General features: G+C 56.0%; 4 protein-coding genes across 4 annotated transcripts; 2 read left to right on the forward strand and 2 right to left on the reverse strand.

Annotated features, from left to right (window-relative positions):
• Positions 1 to 1,200: 1,200 nt before the first annotated feature.
• On the reverse strand, positions 1,201 to 2,606 carry GLRG_10808 (eIF3 subunit 6 N terminal domain-containing protein; the record flags this gene model as incomplete). The annotated part of the gene is made up of 2 exons (XM_008101493.1): positions 1,201 to 2,115; positions 2,208 to 2,606. The coding sequence occupies 2 exons, from the start codon at positions 2,604 to 2,606 to the stop codon at positions 1,201 to 1,203; spliced, it is 1,314 nt and encodes a 437-aa protein (XP_008099684.1).
• Positions 2,607 to 3,272: 666 nt separating this feature from the next.
• On the forward strand, positions 3,273 to 3,919 carry GLRG_10809 (uncharacterized protein; the record flags this gene model as incomplete). Its single annotated transcript, XM_008101494.1, has 2 exons — positions 3,273 to 3,647; positions 3,824 to 3,919. The coding sequence occupies 2 exons, from the start codon at positions 3,273 to 3,275 to the stop codon at positions 3,917 to 3,919; spliced, it is 471 nt and encodes a 156-aa protein (XP_008099685.1).
• A 693-nt stretch (positions 3,920 to 4,612) lies between these two features.
• On the reverse strand, positions 4,613 to 7,915 carry GLRG_10810 (arid/bright DNA binding domain-containing protein; the record flags this gene model as incomplete). The annotated part of the gene is made up of 1 exon (XM_008101495.1): positions 4,613 to 7,915. One exon carries the CDS (start codon positions 7,913 to 7,915, stop codon positions 4,613 to 4,615), a length of 3,303 nt encoding a protein of 1,100 aa, XP_008099686.1.
• An 8,016-nt stretch (positions 7,916 to 15,931) lies between these two features.
• GLRG_10811 (CTP synthase) lies at positions 15,932 to 18,662 on the forward strand (the record flags this gene model as incomplete). The annotated part of the gene is made up of 12 exons (XM_008101496.1): positions 15,932 to 16,006; positions 16,164 to 16,220; positions 16,281 to 16,328; positions 16,499 to 16,526; positions 16,676 to 16,805; positions 16,865 to 16,969; positions 17,097 to 17,121; positions 17,189 to 17,216; positions 17,269 to 17,405; positions 17,454 to 18,020; positions 18,076 to 18,501; positions 18,555 to 18,662. The coding sequence occupies 12 exons, from the start codon at positions 15,932 to 15,934 to the stop codon at positions 18,660 to 18,662; spliced, it is 1,734 nt and encodes a 577-aa protein (XP_008099687.1).
• Positions 18,663 to 19,240: the final 578 nt, after the last annotated feature.

The raw sequence follows: 19,240 nt of genomic DNA on the forward strand, positions 1-19,240 counted from the left end.
CAGGCATGGGTATGTTCGAGACGAGGCGTTGATTGATGGGCAAGTAGTTGTTGTGGGAAAGACTAGAATAGAAGGGGGCTCATAGACAAAATTATGAAGACACGCTTGATGAATGGAGAACATCGTATACTTTACGATTCATCAACGTTATAAGTCCTACTAGGAAGGCATACCTCAGCCACTACGTATCACGGCGCACCTCAACTCGAGGCCGTCATCAGTCTCTGTTATCCGTCCTTTCGTGGCAGAACAGCGTCTAGAGATTCGTCTCCGGAGGGCCTCTCCGCCCGGCCGACAGGACTCACTCTCTCGCTCACCGTTCTCAGCGAGACCAGCCTCGGAACAAGAATTCTCATGCAAAAGCGGGCAGATACATTTACCCCTTGCCTCGATCATCGAAAGCGGAGAGTTAAAAAAAAAACGTAACATTCCATTCAAAGCGTTGAATCTCTTCAGTCTTTCCCCTCCCCTTTCCTTTCGCCTCCTCCCTCGGCGATTCTATCATTGCAAATCTGACCGGCCTCCCCCCGAATCAGTGGAGATTCCTCACATCCACTCTTCCCACTCAACCACCACCTCCCCACCACTCCCCCCTGATCTTTTTGCCCTGAACGCCGTGCCAATGCAAAGAAAAGAAGAAGCCTCGGGACATCTTCCATGCGTTGCGCGTGGGTACCGAGGGGTCTTTGAAAAATAAAAAATAAAAATAAAAGAGAACCCCTCATGGCCAAAGGGCCTCTCTCGCTCTCTCTCTTTTCTTTGATCCACGTTTGCCCCATCCCACGGCAACTTCCTGACCTCCTCTCCTCGCCATGAGCCAACAATCTCCCCCCAACCGGGTCAGGAGGGGGGGGGGGTGGTGGTCCTATTTACCCGCCTCGGGTGTTCGTGCCTGGGTGTCGCTGTCGGTTTTGCCCCGGCGGTTAGGGTCACGGAGTGTCTAGGTTCCAATCCTATGTGTGTCATGTTTAAACAAAAATAAGATAAAAAAGAGAGAAAAAAGAACCCGGTTGCCTCGATTCCTCTTTTTTGTGGATGTGTTTTTTCCTCTTCTTCTGCGTGATGACGATTGACCCGTTTTACCTGTTCTTCCTCATAAGTTATTGATTCTCTTTTCTTCTTTTTTCCCTTTTAGAAAAGTGTAATCATGCCATTACGCTCGCTGCCGCTGCCATCCCCCCAAACACCCGTTCCCACACTCTACTTGGAAACGGCGGCGGTGAGGACCTGGGTGCGGAAGAAGCCGCCCTTGGTCTTCTCAATGACCTGCTGGTAGACGTTGTTGGGCGGGTGGTTCATGATGACGGTGCCCTCCTGGGAGTCGATCTTTGCGTCGAGGCGGGTCTCGCGGATGAGGTTGACGATCCACTTCTCGCCGTCGTCGGGGTTGAGGCCGAGCTTGGCCGACAGGTCGCGGATGTTCATGCGGCTGAAGATCTTGCAGTAGCTCTCGCAGATGAGGTGGCGGGCGGCGTCGACGAAGGCGTCCGAGGAGGACATGAGGAAGAAGTCGGCGCGGCAGACCTCCTCGGCCTTGCGGAGGGCCTCGCGGGCGGCGTTGAAGTCGTGGGCGACGTAGAGGGCCGAGACGAACTCGGTGATGGGGTCCGAGTACTCGTAGGCCTCCTGGCGGACGTAGCGGATGACGTCCTTCATCTGCTTCTGGTGCAGGGACGAGTTGCGGGTGCGGGAGCGGCCGGTGATGACGGCGGCGATGAGGTAGCGCAGGACCCAGGGGCAGGCGGTCTGGATGGTGTTGATGTAGGCGGCGGAGAAGAAGAGGTCCAGGATGGGCTCGCGCGCGGCCTCGTGGTTGAAGAGGGGGAACAGGGCCCAGTGGACGAGCATGGTGCGGTGGTCGAGCTGGGCGCGCGGGTTGTTGAAGAGCTTGCTGTCGATGCTTTCCTTGACCTTCAAGATCTCCTCGACGGCCGAGTCCCAGTTGGTGGTGAGGATCTCGGACGCGAGCTTACCCCAGGTGGCCGATGCGACGAGGTCGTTGTCGGTAGACAGGACGCGGAACTGGTATAGCAGCTCGGCGGCGGCGCCGTAGTTGCCGCAGCGGAACTGGAACTGGCCGAACTCGTAGAGCGCGTTGACCATTTCGACGGTGACCTGGAAGGGGGGAGAAGGGGGTCGCGTTAGCCAAATCGTCCTTCATGATGATAAAAGACAAAGCGTGGAAGGGTGGCGGGGGGGAGACGTACGTCGTGGTCCTTCTTCAAGAACTCCAAGTTGGCAACCTTGTCGCTGCGCAGGGCGCCGACGACGTCCTCGCGGGTCAGGAGCTCTGAGATCTTGGCCGTGTCCTGCTCGTACTTCTCGAGCTGGGCGATGACCTCGTTGCGCTTCTTGGCGTACTCGGCGGGGGCCTCGCTGCCGCCGTTCAGGTCCTGGTACAGCTGGGCGACGTAGTCGGCCATGTTGGTGTCCTCGAGCAGCTTGATCTTGCCGGCGAGGATCTGGCGGGCGCCGGCGTCGTCGCCCTTCTCCTCGGCACGGCCGGCCTCGAACTCGATCAGGGGGAAGACGAGGTGGCGCGACAGCTGCGACGCGAGCTTGGGCAGGATGCTCTCCTCGCCGAGGGCGGCGTAAACTTCCTCCATGATGGGCGGGTTTGTGTGTGTGTGTGGTGTGCGGTGGGGTGCGTGTATTCTGGATGTTGAGAAGAGGAACTGTCGTTACTCCTTCTTTTCGATCTCGGGGATTCGGATCGTCAAAAGTCGAGGTACGAGAGTCGTCGCCTGGAGGGGAAGGGGGGGAGAAGGGGGTTGCGTCCGGTTCGGGGTTTGCTGCGCGAATCGACTCTGTGGCTCTCTCGAATCTTTTCTTTCCGCTGAGGGGCAGTAAAGAGTTTTGGCCATTTTCGCCAAACACCAGAATTGGTGGGGGGTTTTTCGTGCCGGGGTTTTCCCGTTCCGCCTAAAATTCACCTAGGCGTGCTGCTGACATAAGGCATGCTGGCATGAGACGAGCTGACATAATACAAGGCTCTACCTGCCAGGGAACAGGAGTGGGGACGGACGAGGGAGACCCAGCAGAGTCGAGCGCACGGGCCCGTCGGCACGCGAAAACCGTCCCCGAGCTTCAGCCGGCGCGAATCCTCCCCTTCAGAGCAGCGAAGAAACATTTTGTACACGACTAGAAGCTATCCGCAGCCCTGACCTCAGCCTCGCTCCCACCCCTCCTCAGGACCTGAACACCCTCTCACCCATCCGATAACCCGCATACACACCCATATTCAGGCACAACGAGCGCCAGTCTTTTCAAGCATGCGCTCCGCACTCACTTCTGCCGCCGTCGTCGCCCGGCCGAGCAGCCTCTCCTCCCTCCTCCGCCCGACCAGAACATCCGCTTTCTTACCCTCAATACGCTTCTCTTCCACAGACACTGCCGCCGCCTCGGCGTCGTCAACGACTACAACAACGACACAGACCCCGGCTGCGAGGCCGTACGTCATCGGCCTGACCGCCGGCAACCAGTACCCCGTCTACGCCCGCACCAAGGCTGCCGGCTCCTCCAAGTTCACCCTCGTCAAGAAGATCGAGGGCAACAAAAAGGCCTTCGCCCAGGACCTTGCCCGTGAGGCCGGCTTCCCCGCCGACGAGGTCAAGCTTAACCCCGTGACGGGCCACGTCCAGATCAAGGTACTTCATCGCGCTGTAGCCTGTCTCCCCCCCCCCCACACACACCTCCTCCCCCTTCTTCCCCTTGTGATCCAGGGAGTTCCTAAAAGGCACCCTGACGCCCCTCGGCGCCGTGCTACCCTCTGTCCTTTCGCTGGGAATTACCTCTAGACTAACACTTCTCTCTCTTTCCACAGGGCTTCCACGTCGAAAAAGTCAAGACGTGGCTAAGCAACACGCTGGGCACTGCCGCCCCCGTCGCAAAACCGTCGACGACCGCAACGGCGGCGTAGGATTGACCGGGCTGGGTAGCCTAGAGTGGAAGTAAAGGGGTGTATAATTACAAAAAATGTATCATACCGGAGGAGGAGGAGGAGGAGGGGAGACGGATTTCATAAAGGTGGCTCTCTCGTCCAAAGGGGACGACGGGCTCACCGACTGAGCAAACTTCTCCGTACAAATACAAAGGGTCGGATCTATGGCGAAAAAGAGAAAAAGAAATGTACTACTACATGTCCTAGAAAAGGGCCGCGCAATTACCCAAGAAAACTGGACATACATCCACACGAGGTTACATTTGTCTCAACTCGGTTTAATAACGCAGCACCCGGCATGTGTTGGTATTTAAACAGTCTGTGGAGGTATTTCTGCATTGCCGCGTCATATATACACCTATGAAAGAATGGCTCCCTGGCCAAGCAGCCTCGCTCCATGCTCCCAGTAAACTCCCTCCCCACTCGCCTAATGTCTTTTTTTTGGTTACAACACTTGTACAAGATTTGCGCCCTTCTCAAAGGTGACCGCTGTCGGCGTCAGGCACAAGACTCGGCTGGCTACGCCTCGTCGATCGAAACATATCCATATCTGGTATCAGCAACCGCTTCTACGACGGACTTTTTTTTTTTTTTTTGAAAAGAAGGGCAGCGAAATCGCCAACTGCCCGCAGATGCCATGCAAAAAGCCTCTAGGGGTAAATGACTAAAATTTCAAGAGTCCGCCGAGGCGTATGCTACGAGGTTCTTGATAACGCCGTCCTTTGTCCACTCCGGAGATCGCATCAACATCATTTTGAAAAGGCTTTCCTCGGAAGGCAACGAATCGGCGGGGACGGATGACTTGGGATCGTTGGGATCACGGGCCTTCTCTGCAAGCCTCCTCAAAGTGGAAATGCCCGACGTCGCAATATACACGAGCCCCGTGTCCCGGCCCGCTGGGTCGCCTTGCCCACTGCGTGTTTGCCATGGCTGTTCAAACTGTGCTTCCAAGACTTGGACAAAATGGTACAAGGCTCGCGCGAACCCATTGCCGCTCGAAAGCCATGACCTCGCAACGCCCGTCTCGTACCCTGGAGCCAGCGAGGCAAGGATATCTGCAGCCAAGAGCCCTTGCATCAACCACGGCTTGCGATCCTCGACGAGCCGGAAGAACCTTTCGGGCGCTTCGATGTGAGCGACTGCAGATTCGGGTGATTGTATGGGAACCACAGTGGTAGCGAGAGCAAATGACCGCGTCAGCAAATCGTACGGCGGACTGCTGCTGGCATCCATGAGGAAGAGCATCTTGTAGTGTGTCCTGTTTGGCTGGTCTCTAGCCAAGAACCTGGCCAAGGCGTCCACGGCGTGGAAAGTGTACGTGTGCACGCCAGGCTGGTAAGGTGGGAAGTAGAGCTTGTCGTCCACACATGTCGGTCCGGGCGCCGGCGCAAATGCCAGGAGGAAATGCAAGAGGCATAATGCCTGCTCTCGACCGGGGATCTCAACCGCACCCGCGATATTGGACAATAGGATAACGGCGTCTTTCATAAACTCGAGCGTGTTCGCGTTCGTCCGGAAGAGCATGCTCCTGGTGCCGAGGTACCTGATGACGGCGCAAAGAAATTTGATCACCAGCTCGTCGCCAAGCACGAGATGGTTGTCGTTGACGGCCTCGGGGAATGACAGGTTGCGGAGGATCGTGATGACGCAGGAGAAGCGCTCGACGGCGCGGTCAAGCTCGTACTCGAGGGATCCAAACTTGGGCAGCTCCTTGACGCCCATCTTGTCGACCCAGCAGGCACGCGCGATGTCCTCGTAGGGGGTCAGCTGGATATCGGCCGAGGCCTCCTCCGTGTTTTCCACAAGCAGGTCCAGCTGTTCCTCGGCGCACTCCAGAAGTGCTTCGATGAGTTCTTCGCAGTACTTCAGATGGATGTGCAGTGCCTGGTGTTGGGTCGCTGTAACGGCCGCCAGGGTGTCGAGGGCAAGCCGAACCTCACCGTGGATGCCGGACTCCAAGCTCCGCGTAAGGGCATGCAGATCGACGTAGCCGAGCTCGTAGGGAGGTGGAACATCGGGCTTCAGGCCTTGCAGTTCTAAACCCTTCAAGTCGAAAGCCCTGACGTTGATTCCGCCATACGTCTCAAGAGGGCGGGCGCTGGGCGTATACTCGTCAGATTCATGAGCCAGCCGCAACATGCGTGGTTTGATAGAGGCCGCCATGGGATTTTGTTCCATGCCGGGAGGCGCGGTCATGGGGTGCATGCCGCCGCCTTTGACGGAAGCCGGAGAGGCAGAAGGGAAGCCTTGGGGGTGACCCGGTGTCGGCTCGACGCTCCGCGATAAGCTGTTGCGTGCGTGGCCCTGCGGCCCGGGCCCCGGGGTATGCGGTCCAGGCGCCTGGGGGGTCTGGAAGCCGTTGACGGACGGAGAGGGGCCGCTGAATGACCCTTGCTTGACGGGAGTCTGCACTTGGGGAGGCATGTTCGGTGGGCCCTGCGGCATCATCTGCTGCTGGGGCGGCATCTGAGCTTGCGGGGACATTTGCTTGGTGGGAGTCGACTGGGACTGGGCACCGGGCGGCATGGGTTGGCCTGGCTGGCCCGGCATGCCTGGTTGATTGGGGTGTTGCATCATGCGCTGTCGATTTTGCTGCGCTGCCCAAGCCTCCTCGAAGCGGAGCAGGTTTCTCTCATAGATCTCCTTCAGCATCTGCGGCGCCTGGGGGATCTGACCGGGATGGAAGCCAATGCTGTTGGAAACATTGGGCCACTGGTTGCCAGCAGTCGTAGGCTTGTAACCTCCCTTGGACTGAACTGATTGGAACAGCGTTAGAAGGTTGACGGGGCGGTTGCCAATGGCCGGGTTAGGGTCAAGTTGTTGGCCCTTGGCTGCCATGAAGTTGTTGAGGGACTTCATGAAGGATTCGGGATTGGACCCGGGCATCGGCCGTTGTGGTTGTTGCGGCTGGGGCCGCATGGCGCCGGGGGGCATCTGGCCGTTGGGCATGGGCATGGGCTGCTTCGGCATCATACCACGGCCTTGGGGCATGTTCTGGGCCTGCATCTGGGCCGCCATTTGCATGTTCTGCATCTGCATGTTCTGCATGTTCTGCATCCCTTGCATCGTGCCCTGTTGTAATTGTTTCGCCAGCCGCGCCTGGTAGGCGGCCATCTGCTGCTGCTCCATGGGGTTTCGGGGTTGCATGTTTGGGGGCAGCATCTGGTTCGGCATCTGACCCATGTGTTGGGGCATCTGTCCCATCTGCTGCGGCATCTGCTGCGGCATCATGCCGGAGGCAGCCATCGCGTTCGGGTTCGGAGACGGTCGCGCGGGCGAGGGCGAGGGGTTGAAGTTGGGATTGTAGCCCTGAGGCATGTTCTGCATGTTTTGCTGCTGCTGCATGTAGTGGTTCGGTTGGGGGGTGCCATGTTCGGACGGGTTCGGCGAGGCTTGGGGCGCGAACTGTTGCGCGCCGGGGGAGAAGGGATGCGGCGACGCGGTCGCAACTCGCTGGGGCACGCTGCCGGGGCGTAGCTGGTTCGCCATGATGGGCGAAGGCGTCGCGTTGGCGGAACCGTTGGGTTGTAGATGGGGATAGGGCGAGGGTTGGCCTTGGGGTTGCTGAGGCATCCCGGCGGGTTGATAGCCGGGAAAGGTCTGGGGGGTTTCGGAGCGCGAGGTCGGCAGCATGCCGGGATTCTGTCGCGGTGAGCCGGCAAGGCTATCTTCGCGCGGGCGAGGTCGCTTGGATGGAATGACGGGATTCGTTTGATAGGCGGGGTTCTGGAAGGATGAAGGCGATGCATTGCGCATTTGGCCATTTTGCATGGCGGCCATCTGTTGCTGCTGCTGCTGTTGCTGGGCTTGCTGCGCCTGTTGAGGATTGGCAAACTGGGCAGGGTTGAAGTGGGCAGGGTTGCCCATGAAGGCTGAGGGATCCATCATGGCTCCGGCGGCGTTCGGGTCGTTCATGTGCGGGAAGGCGTTTCCATTGTGGTTGGGGACCGCGGACTCGTTCATCCAGGTACTCATGTTTGTGGTCGGCTCAAGCGACCCATCGAGCGATTACTGAGAAAATTAGCGACTGCAGCGAAATGAGCCAATGTCCATTGAGATGGAGCAGTAGACGAATGAGATGGCAAGTGACACGGCGGCGGGTTATCGCGATGCAGACTTGTCGCGCGTCGCGGTTGTGTGTGTGGACGTGGTGCGTCGTGCGTGGTGCGTGGTGCTGGGGGGGGGGAGCGAGCGAGCGAGCGAACGAACGAGTAGCGGGTGCGTGCGAAAATCAGCAAGTGGACCAGCCGCTTTTGGCTTGGCTAAGAGGTGCGCTGCGCTGAGGGGAGTTTTGGGCTGGCTGGCTGGCTGGGGGTATTGGCGCCGGGCGGAAGGTGGGAGAGAAAGAGCGAGAGAAAGAGAGGGAGGAACGGATGGACGGAAGGGCTGCGCAGGCAAGGAGGACCGGGCTTTGACTGGGTCCTTTGGGGAAGGGAAGGGGGGCGACGAAGGCCGGCGGAGGAAGGCGGCGAGCGCAAGGGGACAGGGACTGGACTGGACTGACACTGCCTGACTGACTGACATGGGAAGGGGCGAGGAAGAAATGCGAAATAAAAAATAATAACAATAAGATAATAATAAAAAAGTCCAAGGGAAATGTTAGGGAAAGAGGGAGAGAGAGAGAGAGAGAGACAGGGTCAGGTCGGTCCATCCAGGAGAAGCGCGACGCAAGAACAAAATCAACAACCAACAAGACGGACGGACAGACGGGCAGCGCCGCCGAGCGAGATGCGTCTTGCAAGCTAAGATTTCAGTTGAGGCTCTAGCCTGACACAGGATGGATGGATGGATGGATGAATGGGTGGGTTGGCTGGATGGGGGAACGCAAGGCAATGAATACAACGGGGAGACAAAGGCAAAGGGGGGGGCGAATATGATGCCGAAAGCCTGCAGCGCCAGAAAAAAAAAATCGCGAACTTGCGCGATCAGAGGGCATCAACAGCAACGCACACCAACGGCCATCAGCCATCAAGAACACGGCGTCATTGCATCAAACAACGGTCACGAGACGGTTGAAATAAGACCTACCAACTCTATCGGTGGCCCAGGGGGGGTTTGATTGGGATGGGGGTGCGAGGATTGTAGAGAATTAAAACACAAAATAAAAAAAGGGTACGACTTTCGGGTTGGCGGCAGAGGAAGACAGGACACGACAGGCAGGCAAAGCAAAGCAAAGCAAAGCAAAGCAAAGCAAGCGATGGGGGGGGGGGGGCGAATCAGCGCCAAATGCAACGAAAAAAAAACCGCCGACAAGAATATTAGGGGGAAAAAGGAAGGGGAAAAAAACGGCCAGGTCTTACCTAACGACTGCCACTCTCGAAGCAACGGACAACTGCAAGGCCACCCGAATCGGAATCAGGCTGGCCAGTCTCTTCGTCTGTCTGGGTCGATGCGCAAGACACGCTCACAAACACGCGCGCGCGCACACAAACACACTTTCTCTTGCTGACCCTCTGGCTGGCTTGCTGCACGATATCGTGGCTGGCTTACAACTCGAGCTTGTCGGAATGACAGAGGGTGGTGGGTGGGTTGGCGAGTCTCTCCTGCGAATGCGAAACTGAGTATGAGAGTAAGTGGAAATGTGAGTGTGTCCTATTCCCACCGCAGCTGTGTGTCCCTGGGTATCAGTCGGTCGGTCGCTGTCTGTCTGGCTGCCTGGCAAATCAGCAGAGTCGGTTCCCCGGGGGGGCGGTGCTGATGTCGACGCGCTCCACTGGTTTCATCGCCCAGCCCCAGAAGATGCTCAAAGACTTGAAGTCTATCCGTTTATGGACTAGTGTGGCACGGGCTTCGTATGGCCCCGGGGGCCTAGAGCTCCCTATCCATAGCCAATCACGTGACTAGGTTAGTGACATGATAGGCAGCCACCAATCTGATGTTAGCAGCATCTCTCAGAGTCGCCTGGTCTACTATCATATAAGTACCCACTCTTTACCATTTCCATACCGGCCATCCTCTCTCCTCTCCCCAGACTGAGTGCCACTTTGCTGCCCACCAATCGTTGCCTTGCTGATAACATCGTCCGGCTTCATCGTCTACGTCGGTCGCCGCGTATCTTTTATGCTTGTCGTTATTCCCAGAGTTTCCTAGTCGTTTCACGGCTTCCGTTCCGTCTTCCTGCTGCGTCTTTCTTTGGCACGCTTTCCTTGCCAATCTCGTGTGACCTCGTTTTCAGCCTTGAGTGCATTGCATCTCCCAAAGTCCCAAACAGTATCCCAATTCCTCGGTGTCACAGATGACGGCCCAATAGGATCGAGAACCTTCTCTTCACATCGTGGCCACGTTTTCAGTGGCACACTAGATTCCTTGAGGCCAAATATCACCCAGGTGACTACGACAATGGCGCGGCCGCTCAACCAAGAGACACCCCGATGACTTCCGTAGCTTGTGGTGAAAATGGCAGCATGTCCTCGCTCAGAGGAGGATCCTCGGGTCGGCTCTGCATCAAATCCAGCTTCGTCTTGGCACGTGGCCGCTGTCTCTGAAACAAAGACGGCAGCTTAGGATGTGTAACAATCTTGTCCGCTTGGACCATGACAGTAGGGTACATATCCGCCAAGAAGCTTGAAGACTGCAACTTGCAGCCAGAAAAGAGGGTGCAGGAAGATATTCCTAATGCCGGGGAAATAACGGGGCAGATGATAATGGCAGCCGCAGAAGACGAGGTGCGTGACCCGACCAGTGATGCAAAGAAACAGGAAGATGGAAGCCTAGCAGGTTTGGTGGTCGGTAGGATATAACAGCGTAATGGTCAGGGCACTGCCAATGTGAAATATCCGGCGAAGTCTGGTACCGCGCTCAGCTCACTCAGTAAAACTTGGCGAGCAGTCCAACTGCACTTCGCAGTCCGCCATGGCTCCCCCATGGCGCGTGGTTGAGGGTTTCCCCGTCACCACCATCCCCGGGAGAGGGGGGTGAGCCAGATGGCCGCCGGTGTAAGTGGGGAGGCCCTGCCCAGTGCCAGCGTCTGGGGAAGAATAGATGGCGGGCCCAGAGGAGCGAAGCAATCATGTCCGTCGCAGCAGATTGCTCAAGGGAAGAAAATGCAGATAGGTGCAGTGTCGCGCAGGTGGCCGTACGTTGTGCGAGAAATAAATGGTGCATCCAAAGGCTGCCGCTGTCGTTCGTCGCTCACGGTTAATTGCTGCAGGGTGCCCCGCCCATAGAGCCCAAAAGAAGCCAAAGCGGCGGTAAAGGCGCACCCTTTCTGGTGACACACCATACCATGTTTTGGTCATCATTGACTGTGGGCAGCTGTGTCCTCAGCTTCCCCCCCTTCTCGTCGGCCGGCAGAAATGAGATAATGAGTGGTCAAATGGTTGTGTGGAAGCAAGCAATGCCAACTAGTGCAATTGCTGGTGGGCTGTTTTTCTTACTGCGATAGTGCCGCGGTAAGGCAGGTCGATGTTCCGTAGCGTGCGCAGTAAAGCGTACTTTGGGGTGTAGGGTCCGGGCTTCACTCGGTTTTTGTCGTTACTTTCTTTGGTGGGATCCCATGTCTGGCGTAGTTTGGCCTAGCCCGGTGCCGACCCCGTAAAGGCCACGGCCCGCATGGCTGGTCCTGGAAGAGGCTTTCACTCGTGCCTGCATTCGCATGTTGCTTTGGTGTCTGTCGTGTTGTTGTGGTGGTGCTTGGGTTTCCAGGTTGATTGGCTTGGATTTGGCTCATCTTTCGCCCTTTTCCCCTCCCCTTCCTTGCCTTCCCTCGCTCTCTCTCTGCTCTGGTCGTGACGCCTCTGGGAGAGCAGACAATGTGGCGAGATTCTCTCGCTCTTGGACAATTGAGTCCCACGACGGCAGTGTTTTTTTTTTGGAAAGGGCGAGTATTCGAATTGGTAGCACTTACAAGAGCTCTTAACGGTGTGAAAACGGTACCGAAGGCCCAGACGGCCCAGAGGGGCTGCCGTTTCCAGGTCAGTGAATGCAGTAGTCGGCAGCGAAAGGGGCCGCGGGCGAGCGGCAACGCAGACTCGCAAAAAGACCACAACTTGCAGGGAGCAATAACAGCAAAAGTGAAGTCAGCAGAGAAGGAGGTGAGGGAAAATGAGAGAGAAGGAGTAGAGGAAAAGGGAACGGGGGGCAGGTTGGGCGATTTATGTGAATAAAGTACATTTAGGATGTACCTCCCGTTCCCGCTGCACCTACCTTTCACAGTGTGCCATCGGTCCCATCCGTCCCTTCCCAGCGACAGCGACAGCGCCAGCGCCAACGCCAACGCCAACACCAGCATAACGGCAGGTACCCCTCGATGATGAGAAGAGCCGGGCCCTTCCTTCTTCCACACCATCCGCGTTCTGTCCCTTCCCTCCTTCCCTTTGCTCATGCTCGTGTGGGGGAGATGATCAGTACCCTTGCCTGGTGCCTGGTTGTTGTTTTTTTTTTGCTTCGTTGGGAAAAGCTGAATGAGTGCGACGTCGAGGTTGGGAAGTCGCTGGCAAAGCTGTTTTCTGATTGTGGGAATGAAAGGCTCCTGCCCCTTCCACAAAGGTTACCGCCATCCTTTCCGCGTCGATGTCATGGCAGAGACAATATAATAATACGGCTCAGTGGGCAGTTCCCACCTTCCTCAAGTAGCACTGTACATAGGTACATACATGCTTTCTATCAAAGGTAGATATTGTAGGTAAGTAGGCTCGAATGGCGGCGAGTCTCCACCAGGGAACCGACAAAAAAGGGTATGTCTCTTTTTTTGCGTGGAAATCGCCCATCATGACCAGCGTTTTGATAGACGCTTCAATTGACCCCCCCCCCCCCCCCCCCCCCCCCATTCACGAGCGGGCGCGCACCGCACCCGTCCATGGATGGCTGGCTCTCTCTTTCCCTCTAGCTTTTCTCGCTTTTCTCTTCCCTTTGACTTACTCAACCCCTTTGGCATGATCCTCGTGCTCGCCACCTAGCAGCATAGTTCGGCATCCGACACACGACACACGGCGGGTGTCGTTCTCTTCCCGTCATCCTTCAGTCCGTCCGTGCAACCCACGTGCCCAAGTTACTCCAGAAAACGTCCCGACGTACAGTAGGTATTAGGTATTCAGTCGTCTTCCTCGCAGGTCAAACTCGGGGGCCTTCGCTGTATTCACCCTTGGCCCTGAAGCAATATCCACGGGTGCCCCCTTTTCTAAAACCCCCCATCACTCAACCCCCCCGTTTTACGTTATTATGAAAAACATATCCGTACCCTCGAGCAAAATGCAAATTCCTCATCTCATCTCGTCGCCTTCTCCGGCCTCGTTTCCCCGCCGTCCTCCCAACCTCATACGCCCTCGGGGGGGGAAACAAAAGATACCCACACCCACCCTCAACCTAGTCCAATCTAAACCCCTGTCCACGATGCACCGCACGGCTTTGCCACGCTGGCCGAGTGTTAGCTGACTGGCTGCAATCGCCAGACTGCTTGTCTGCCCTGGCCTGGACTGGGCACATCTTGTTTCTGCTACGCACTCTCCGGGATGGCGGTGGCTTCGCATCCTCCTCATACTTCTCACATCTATCCTCATGTTTTACCTTTTCATGTCTCACTCTCCCGGGTGCAAGGAATGGATATGCTTCACCACCTTCATCTGCCTGAATTCCCACGCCGTGTATCCATCGTCTTGTTGTGCTCCCTCGACTACCCACCCAATTTGGCATTGCCGTGCCTCAGAGTACTGGCCGGGGAGGGTGGCTCCATCCGTGGATGATACCAAACCCAGCGATGGCCCCATCCAGGAGATGATGGGATGAGAGACGAGACGTGGATGGGCAACTACCATCTACTTGTTCACCAACATGGATCGGCCTTGGATCACACCGACACTCGTCAATCGAGCCAGATACAGCCTTCTCGCGCTCGTCTCCCTCACCAGGAAAACCGTGGCCGGTTGCCAGACGACACAATTGGGCGTCGCTTGGAGTGTTTTTTTCTGTTGGTGTTGCGAGCTATCGGTTCGACCGCCATCGTACATGCATGCATCCATCAGTATTTTGCTTCAAAGAGCCGTGGAGCCAAGTTGAGTTTCGCCCGAGCAGGGTTTGGCAGGCCATAACGAAATCTCTGCCCACTATGTACACCATACGGATTCCCTGCCTCTGACATGGCGGGCTATTGCCACGAGACTGCAGATATATTCCGTCTCACATCAGGCCCTCGCGTGGAGGTGCTGGTGGACCATGGCCAGAGTACCTATAACCGGGTTTTACGGCTGCTGATCCTGAGAAAAGCTGCGCTCCATCACATTCATATACATGATTCCGAGGCAAACTTGGTCAAGTCGTGCTTTAAACACACATGCGCACTCCCTTCTCCTCAGTCCTCGTCCGTCCCCATACCCTCCTCCATCCTATCCTATCCCTTCCCTCCTGTATCACCGTCCCGTTACGAGCCCTGCAGTACCGCCCCGTGACCAGTCTGCACTGGGCCGGCTTAAGTGGAACTTTGCATACCTAGCTACCTACGTACCTAGGTAGTAGGTGCTTGGCGCAAACGTCGTCTCCACTACTTCTGTGGGGCACTGGCCTTCCACGCCGCCGTCAACATGCATGCCTGATGTTTGTTGTTGGTTTCGCTCAACACCCCCTGGGCTTCCAATTGTGATGTTGGTTTGCAACGTAGTGGCAAGCCTAGCGGTTTGACCTTGATGGCGTCTCTCAGTTCCGGACTTGGTTTTTCATGGCGTCGTGATACTCGCACCGCAACATTGTAAGCCTCGAAGAGAAGGCGGCTATTCGGGCCAAAAGCGTGAAGTCATTTCGTCATAAATGAGGTTATCGCAGCTTCGGGCCGGGCATCCCGTCCATCGTCAGCCCCGCAGAGCAAGACGAGTCTCGTTGTCCGCCAAAACGCCTCTCGCTGCAAATCGCCTTCATCTATACGTGATTTTCAGTGTTTGAACGACCGTCACATGCCTGGAGATCACCGTTCGTTGTTGATCTATTAGCCCTCACTGGGCGGCCATAGCCTGCCTATCAGCAACTGGCCACGAGCTGCACATGGGCTGCTGCTGTGGAGAAACAGCCACTGATTGAGAAGCTATCCATGCCATTCACATTCTGAATAGTTTCAGATGAAAACTCACCTAGATTCATCAACGGAGCTGCATGTGCCTGCCATGGCTGATACTGGAAACGACGGCGAAGGCTGGCTTTTTTTATGAAACAGGCACCCGATATGGGAAACACTGCCACTAACGACACCATGAAGTTCAGTTCCAAGATTTGCTCTGCCGTTCTTGCTATGCTTCTTCTCATTTGTGCCATCTTTCTCCTCTGGTCTCTAAAGAAGTCTCGTGAGGCAATAGATGCCTGCCAAGGCTAGCGACGACAGCGACTCGCCATCCGACGTGGGCTCTTCCTCATCTTCCCATTAAATAATAGATGGTTTGTCCTCAAGGGTCTCGAGAACAGTTGAAATGTTGCTTTGATAGTAGGAGTCAGTAAGACAAGAAATTAGTCCGCGATTTTTCAAATATAACATTTCCACTGTCATTATATGACTAACGTCAGATAACTACATCTAAATACAATTCGAAAAGGTTGCTGCGGGTACGCTTGACTTTGAAAGCTATAAAACAATAATTTGAAGCCTACCTATACTTGAAGCTCCTGTATATAGAGTACATGTCTGTAAGTTTAAACCGTGATGTTGCGGTCCATAACCTCCCAATGTAAACATATGCCTCCTTCGGTGACCTCGGTGAGGCGCACAGCGGGTGAGTAAGTAAATGTGGCTGGTGCAAGCATCTGAGTGTGGCTCAAATCCACTTTACACGACCGAGCCCACTGGCCACACCCTGGGAAGGTGCCACCAGCTGCCTATGCCTGCCTATTCATGCGTTTATCGATAACCAAAAATTTCTTTACTTCCGACCGCGTCGCGTCCCGCCCTTTGTGTCTTGACTCCCTTTCTTCCCTCCCCCTCCCCTCTATCAAGCAAGAGTTGAACGCCACCGACAGACAGCCTCCCTCTCTCCGACGCTTATTTATTTATTTATTTTTTGCAAAAGACCAGTCATCATGCGTTACGTTCTCGTCTCAGGCGGTGTCATCTCGGGAGTGGGCAAGGGCATCATCGCCTCGTCCACGGGTCTGGTGTGTATCCTAACCCCTGTTAAAATTTCCTTATCTACCGAAACCCGAGCCTTGGGGAATTTGGCGGGGTGATGGCGGATGACGAAACAGCCCATGCAGCCAGCCCTTTGACGATGCAGACAATACTGACGGATTCCTTTCTTTCCCCCATGAATAGCTCCTCAAGACCCTGGGACTGCGTGTTACTAGCATCAAGATCGACCCGTACCTGTCGGTGAGTGAAGAAGACCCTCCTCGCATTCACATTGTGCCTGTGACTGATGACGAAATGCAGGTTGATGCTGGTCTTATGGCCCCCGCCGAGCACGGCGAATGCTTTGTGGTTCGTAACTTGCTGCCCGCACTTTTTGATGCTGTACTGGAAAGGGGGTGCAAGTGCCTCTCTCGTCTCCATTCTCTCTGCCTCTCTAATCCCCCATGAACTGAGATGGCAATGGAGCCAGGACGCTATCTAAGCCCATGACTTAAACAGAAGATGCTGACCACCAATAGTTGCAAGATGGCATGGAGGTCGATCTTGGTAGGTGAACCTCCGTCGGGCAACAGACTCTTGAGAGAAGAAGAAAAATAAAGACATCCCCGCCCCGGTGCGTGTTGGCGGGGATCTCAGTCGTCGTCATCTTTACATCCAATCATTCGCAAGTCTCTGACACCGAGGCTCGTACACAGACCTGGGCAATTACGAGCGCTACCTCGCCATCCGTCTGACGGGTGAGCACAACATCACCACCGGCAAGGTGTACAGGCACGTCATCGACAAAGAGCGCCGCGGCGATTACCTCGGAAAGACGGTACAGGTGTATGTTACGAACCATTGACAGACCGCTGTCATCGAGTGTTTTGCTGATGGATTTCAAGCGTCCCCCACGTTACCGATGCCATCCAGGACTGGATTGAGCGCGTTGCAAAGATCCCCACGGACGATTCGGGCGAAGAGCCTGATGTCTGCATCATCGAGCTTGGGTATGTTATCCCAGTCTCCGACCTCTTTCGGGGTTCCGCCCGCAGTGTTACCCTTCATGGCGGTTATTCATTATGGAATCTTTTACGCTTGGAACGAATGAGATCAGGCGCTAACATGGATGGACAGAGGCACAGTTGGTGATATCGAGAGTGTGCGTATATCTTGAACCCGACTTGACTTTGAGCGCCTTTCATCTTGCATCCGCTGACCTGTGATAGATGCCCTACGTCGAGGCATTGACTCAATGTACGTTGACTTGAATTACCCCTCGACGACGCCGTTACTGACCCCAGAGCAGTGCGTCACCGAGCAGGAAGCGGCAATTTCATCCAGATCCACGTCTCCTACGTTCCCACCATCCACGGCGAGCAGAAGACGAAGCCCACACAGCATGCAGTGAAGACTGTTCGCAGTTACGGTCTTGTCCCTGATATGGTATGTCGCTTCGAAATCCACTGATCCAGAGCCTGCTGACACATCCAGATTGCTTGCCGTTGCGAGCAGCCTCTCATGGAGGCCACGGTCAAGAAGATTGCCCTCCTCTGCCAGGTCGACGTGCCCCAAGTCCTCGTCGTCCGCGATATGCCCACCATCTACCAGGTTCCTCTCCTCTTGGAGGAGCAGAACCTCATCCCATGGCTGCGCAAGGCCGTTAACCTCGACGCCCTGCACATTCCCCAGGCTCGCATCGCAGAGGGCGAGGCGCTCTGGAAGACGTGGGCGTCTGTTGTCAGCCGGCCCACCGACGGCGAGATCAACATTGCGCTCGTCGGCAAGTACGTCAAGTCGCAGGATGCTTATCTGTCCACCGTCAAGGCCTTGGAGCACTCGGCCATGCACTTGCGCAAGAAGCTCAACATCTGCTGGGTGGATGCTGAGCACCTTGAGCCCCAGGCCAAGTCTCAGGACCAGGCCCAGTACCACAAGGCGTGGCATGATGTCTGCACCGCCTCCGGTATCATTGTTCCGGGTGGGTTCGGCAACAGAGGCACTGAGGGTATGATGAAGGTTTCCAAGTGGGCCCGCGAGAACGGTACCCCTTTTCTTGGCGTAAGTTTGCCCGCCACCCCCCTCCCTCCACCGCCACATACCTAACACTCGACAGGTCTGCCTTGGATTCCAGACCGCCATCATTCAGCACGCCCGTGACTTCCTCAACCTCCCCAAAGCCACGTCGGAGGAGTTTGACGCCTCGGCCGAGGACAAGGTCGTCATCTACATGCCCGAGATCAACCGCGACAAGCTCGGAGGCACCATGCGCCTGGGTCTCCGCCCGACCGAGTTCCAGCCCGGAAGCGAGTGGTCCAAGCTGCGCTCCCTGTACGGCGAGGTCGACTCCGTGGAGGAGAGACACCGCCACCGCTACGAGGCCAACCCGGCCTTCATCGACAAGCTCACCGAGACCGGCCTCCACTTTGTTGGCAAGGACGAGACTGGCGAGCGTATGGAGATCTTTGAGATCAAGGACCACCCGTACTTTGTCGGCACCCAGTTCCACGCCGAGTACCAGTCCAAGGTCCTCAACCCCAGCGTATGTCCCATTGGCCCCTATCTACTAGGCCTCGTGAACTGACACCAGAACAGAGACCCTACCTTGGTCTCGTCGCCGCAAGCGCCGGATGCCTCGACCAGGTCATCAAGGAGCAGCTCGCGGCCGCCAAGCAAACCAACGGCGTCAAGCACGTCGTTTAAGACGGGGCTGTCCAGCTCACAATCTGATTCCTTCTTTCCTATATCAGTGCAGTACTTTTGAAAGATGGAATACTTGACCAAACGGAAAGCAGGTTTTATAAAGTAGAACATGGGCGGGCATGAGATTTCGGAATCGGGCAACCCGGTTGGGTGGGTGGGAGTGCGCATTCTTCACGCTAGAGAACATTTTCTTTTTCACTATTGGGATATCCAGAAATGAAGCAACAAAAACAAGTCATGACTTTACGCGCGTCTCATTCGACACGGTGGAGGAGGGATAGAATCGGGCACCAGGGCAGCATTCTCGGCGCGGCGTTTTGTTTTCTGAAATATAAACTTGCATCCTAAGGCGCACTTCAAGTTACAAATACCAAGGGGAATTGCTCTCGTTCGAAACCGTGCCCGTATATCTAGGCGCAGTGTGCGATGTAGCCTGTGAGCCTTGAACCATGGGCGCAATTGCCATGGTTCCGGGCGTAACGTGGTTTCAAATGGCATCTTATTTTGGATTTCAATGGGCTGATCGTCGACGGGGTACGGTTATAACTCAGGAGGACCCAGTAAGCTTTTGAACGAGC

This window comes from Colletotrichum graminicola (assembly GCF_000149035.1).
Source record: "Colletotrichum graminicola M1.001 genomic scaffold supercont1.67, whole genome shotgun sequence".
NCBI lineage: Eukaryota > Fungi > Ascomycota > Sordariomycetes > Glomerellales > Glomerellaceae > Colletotrichum > Colletotrichum graminicola.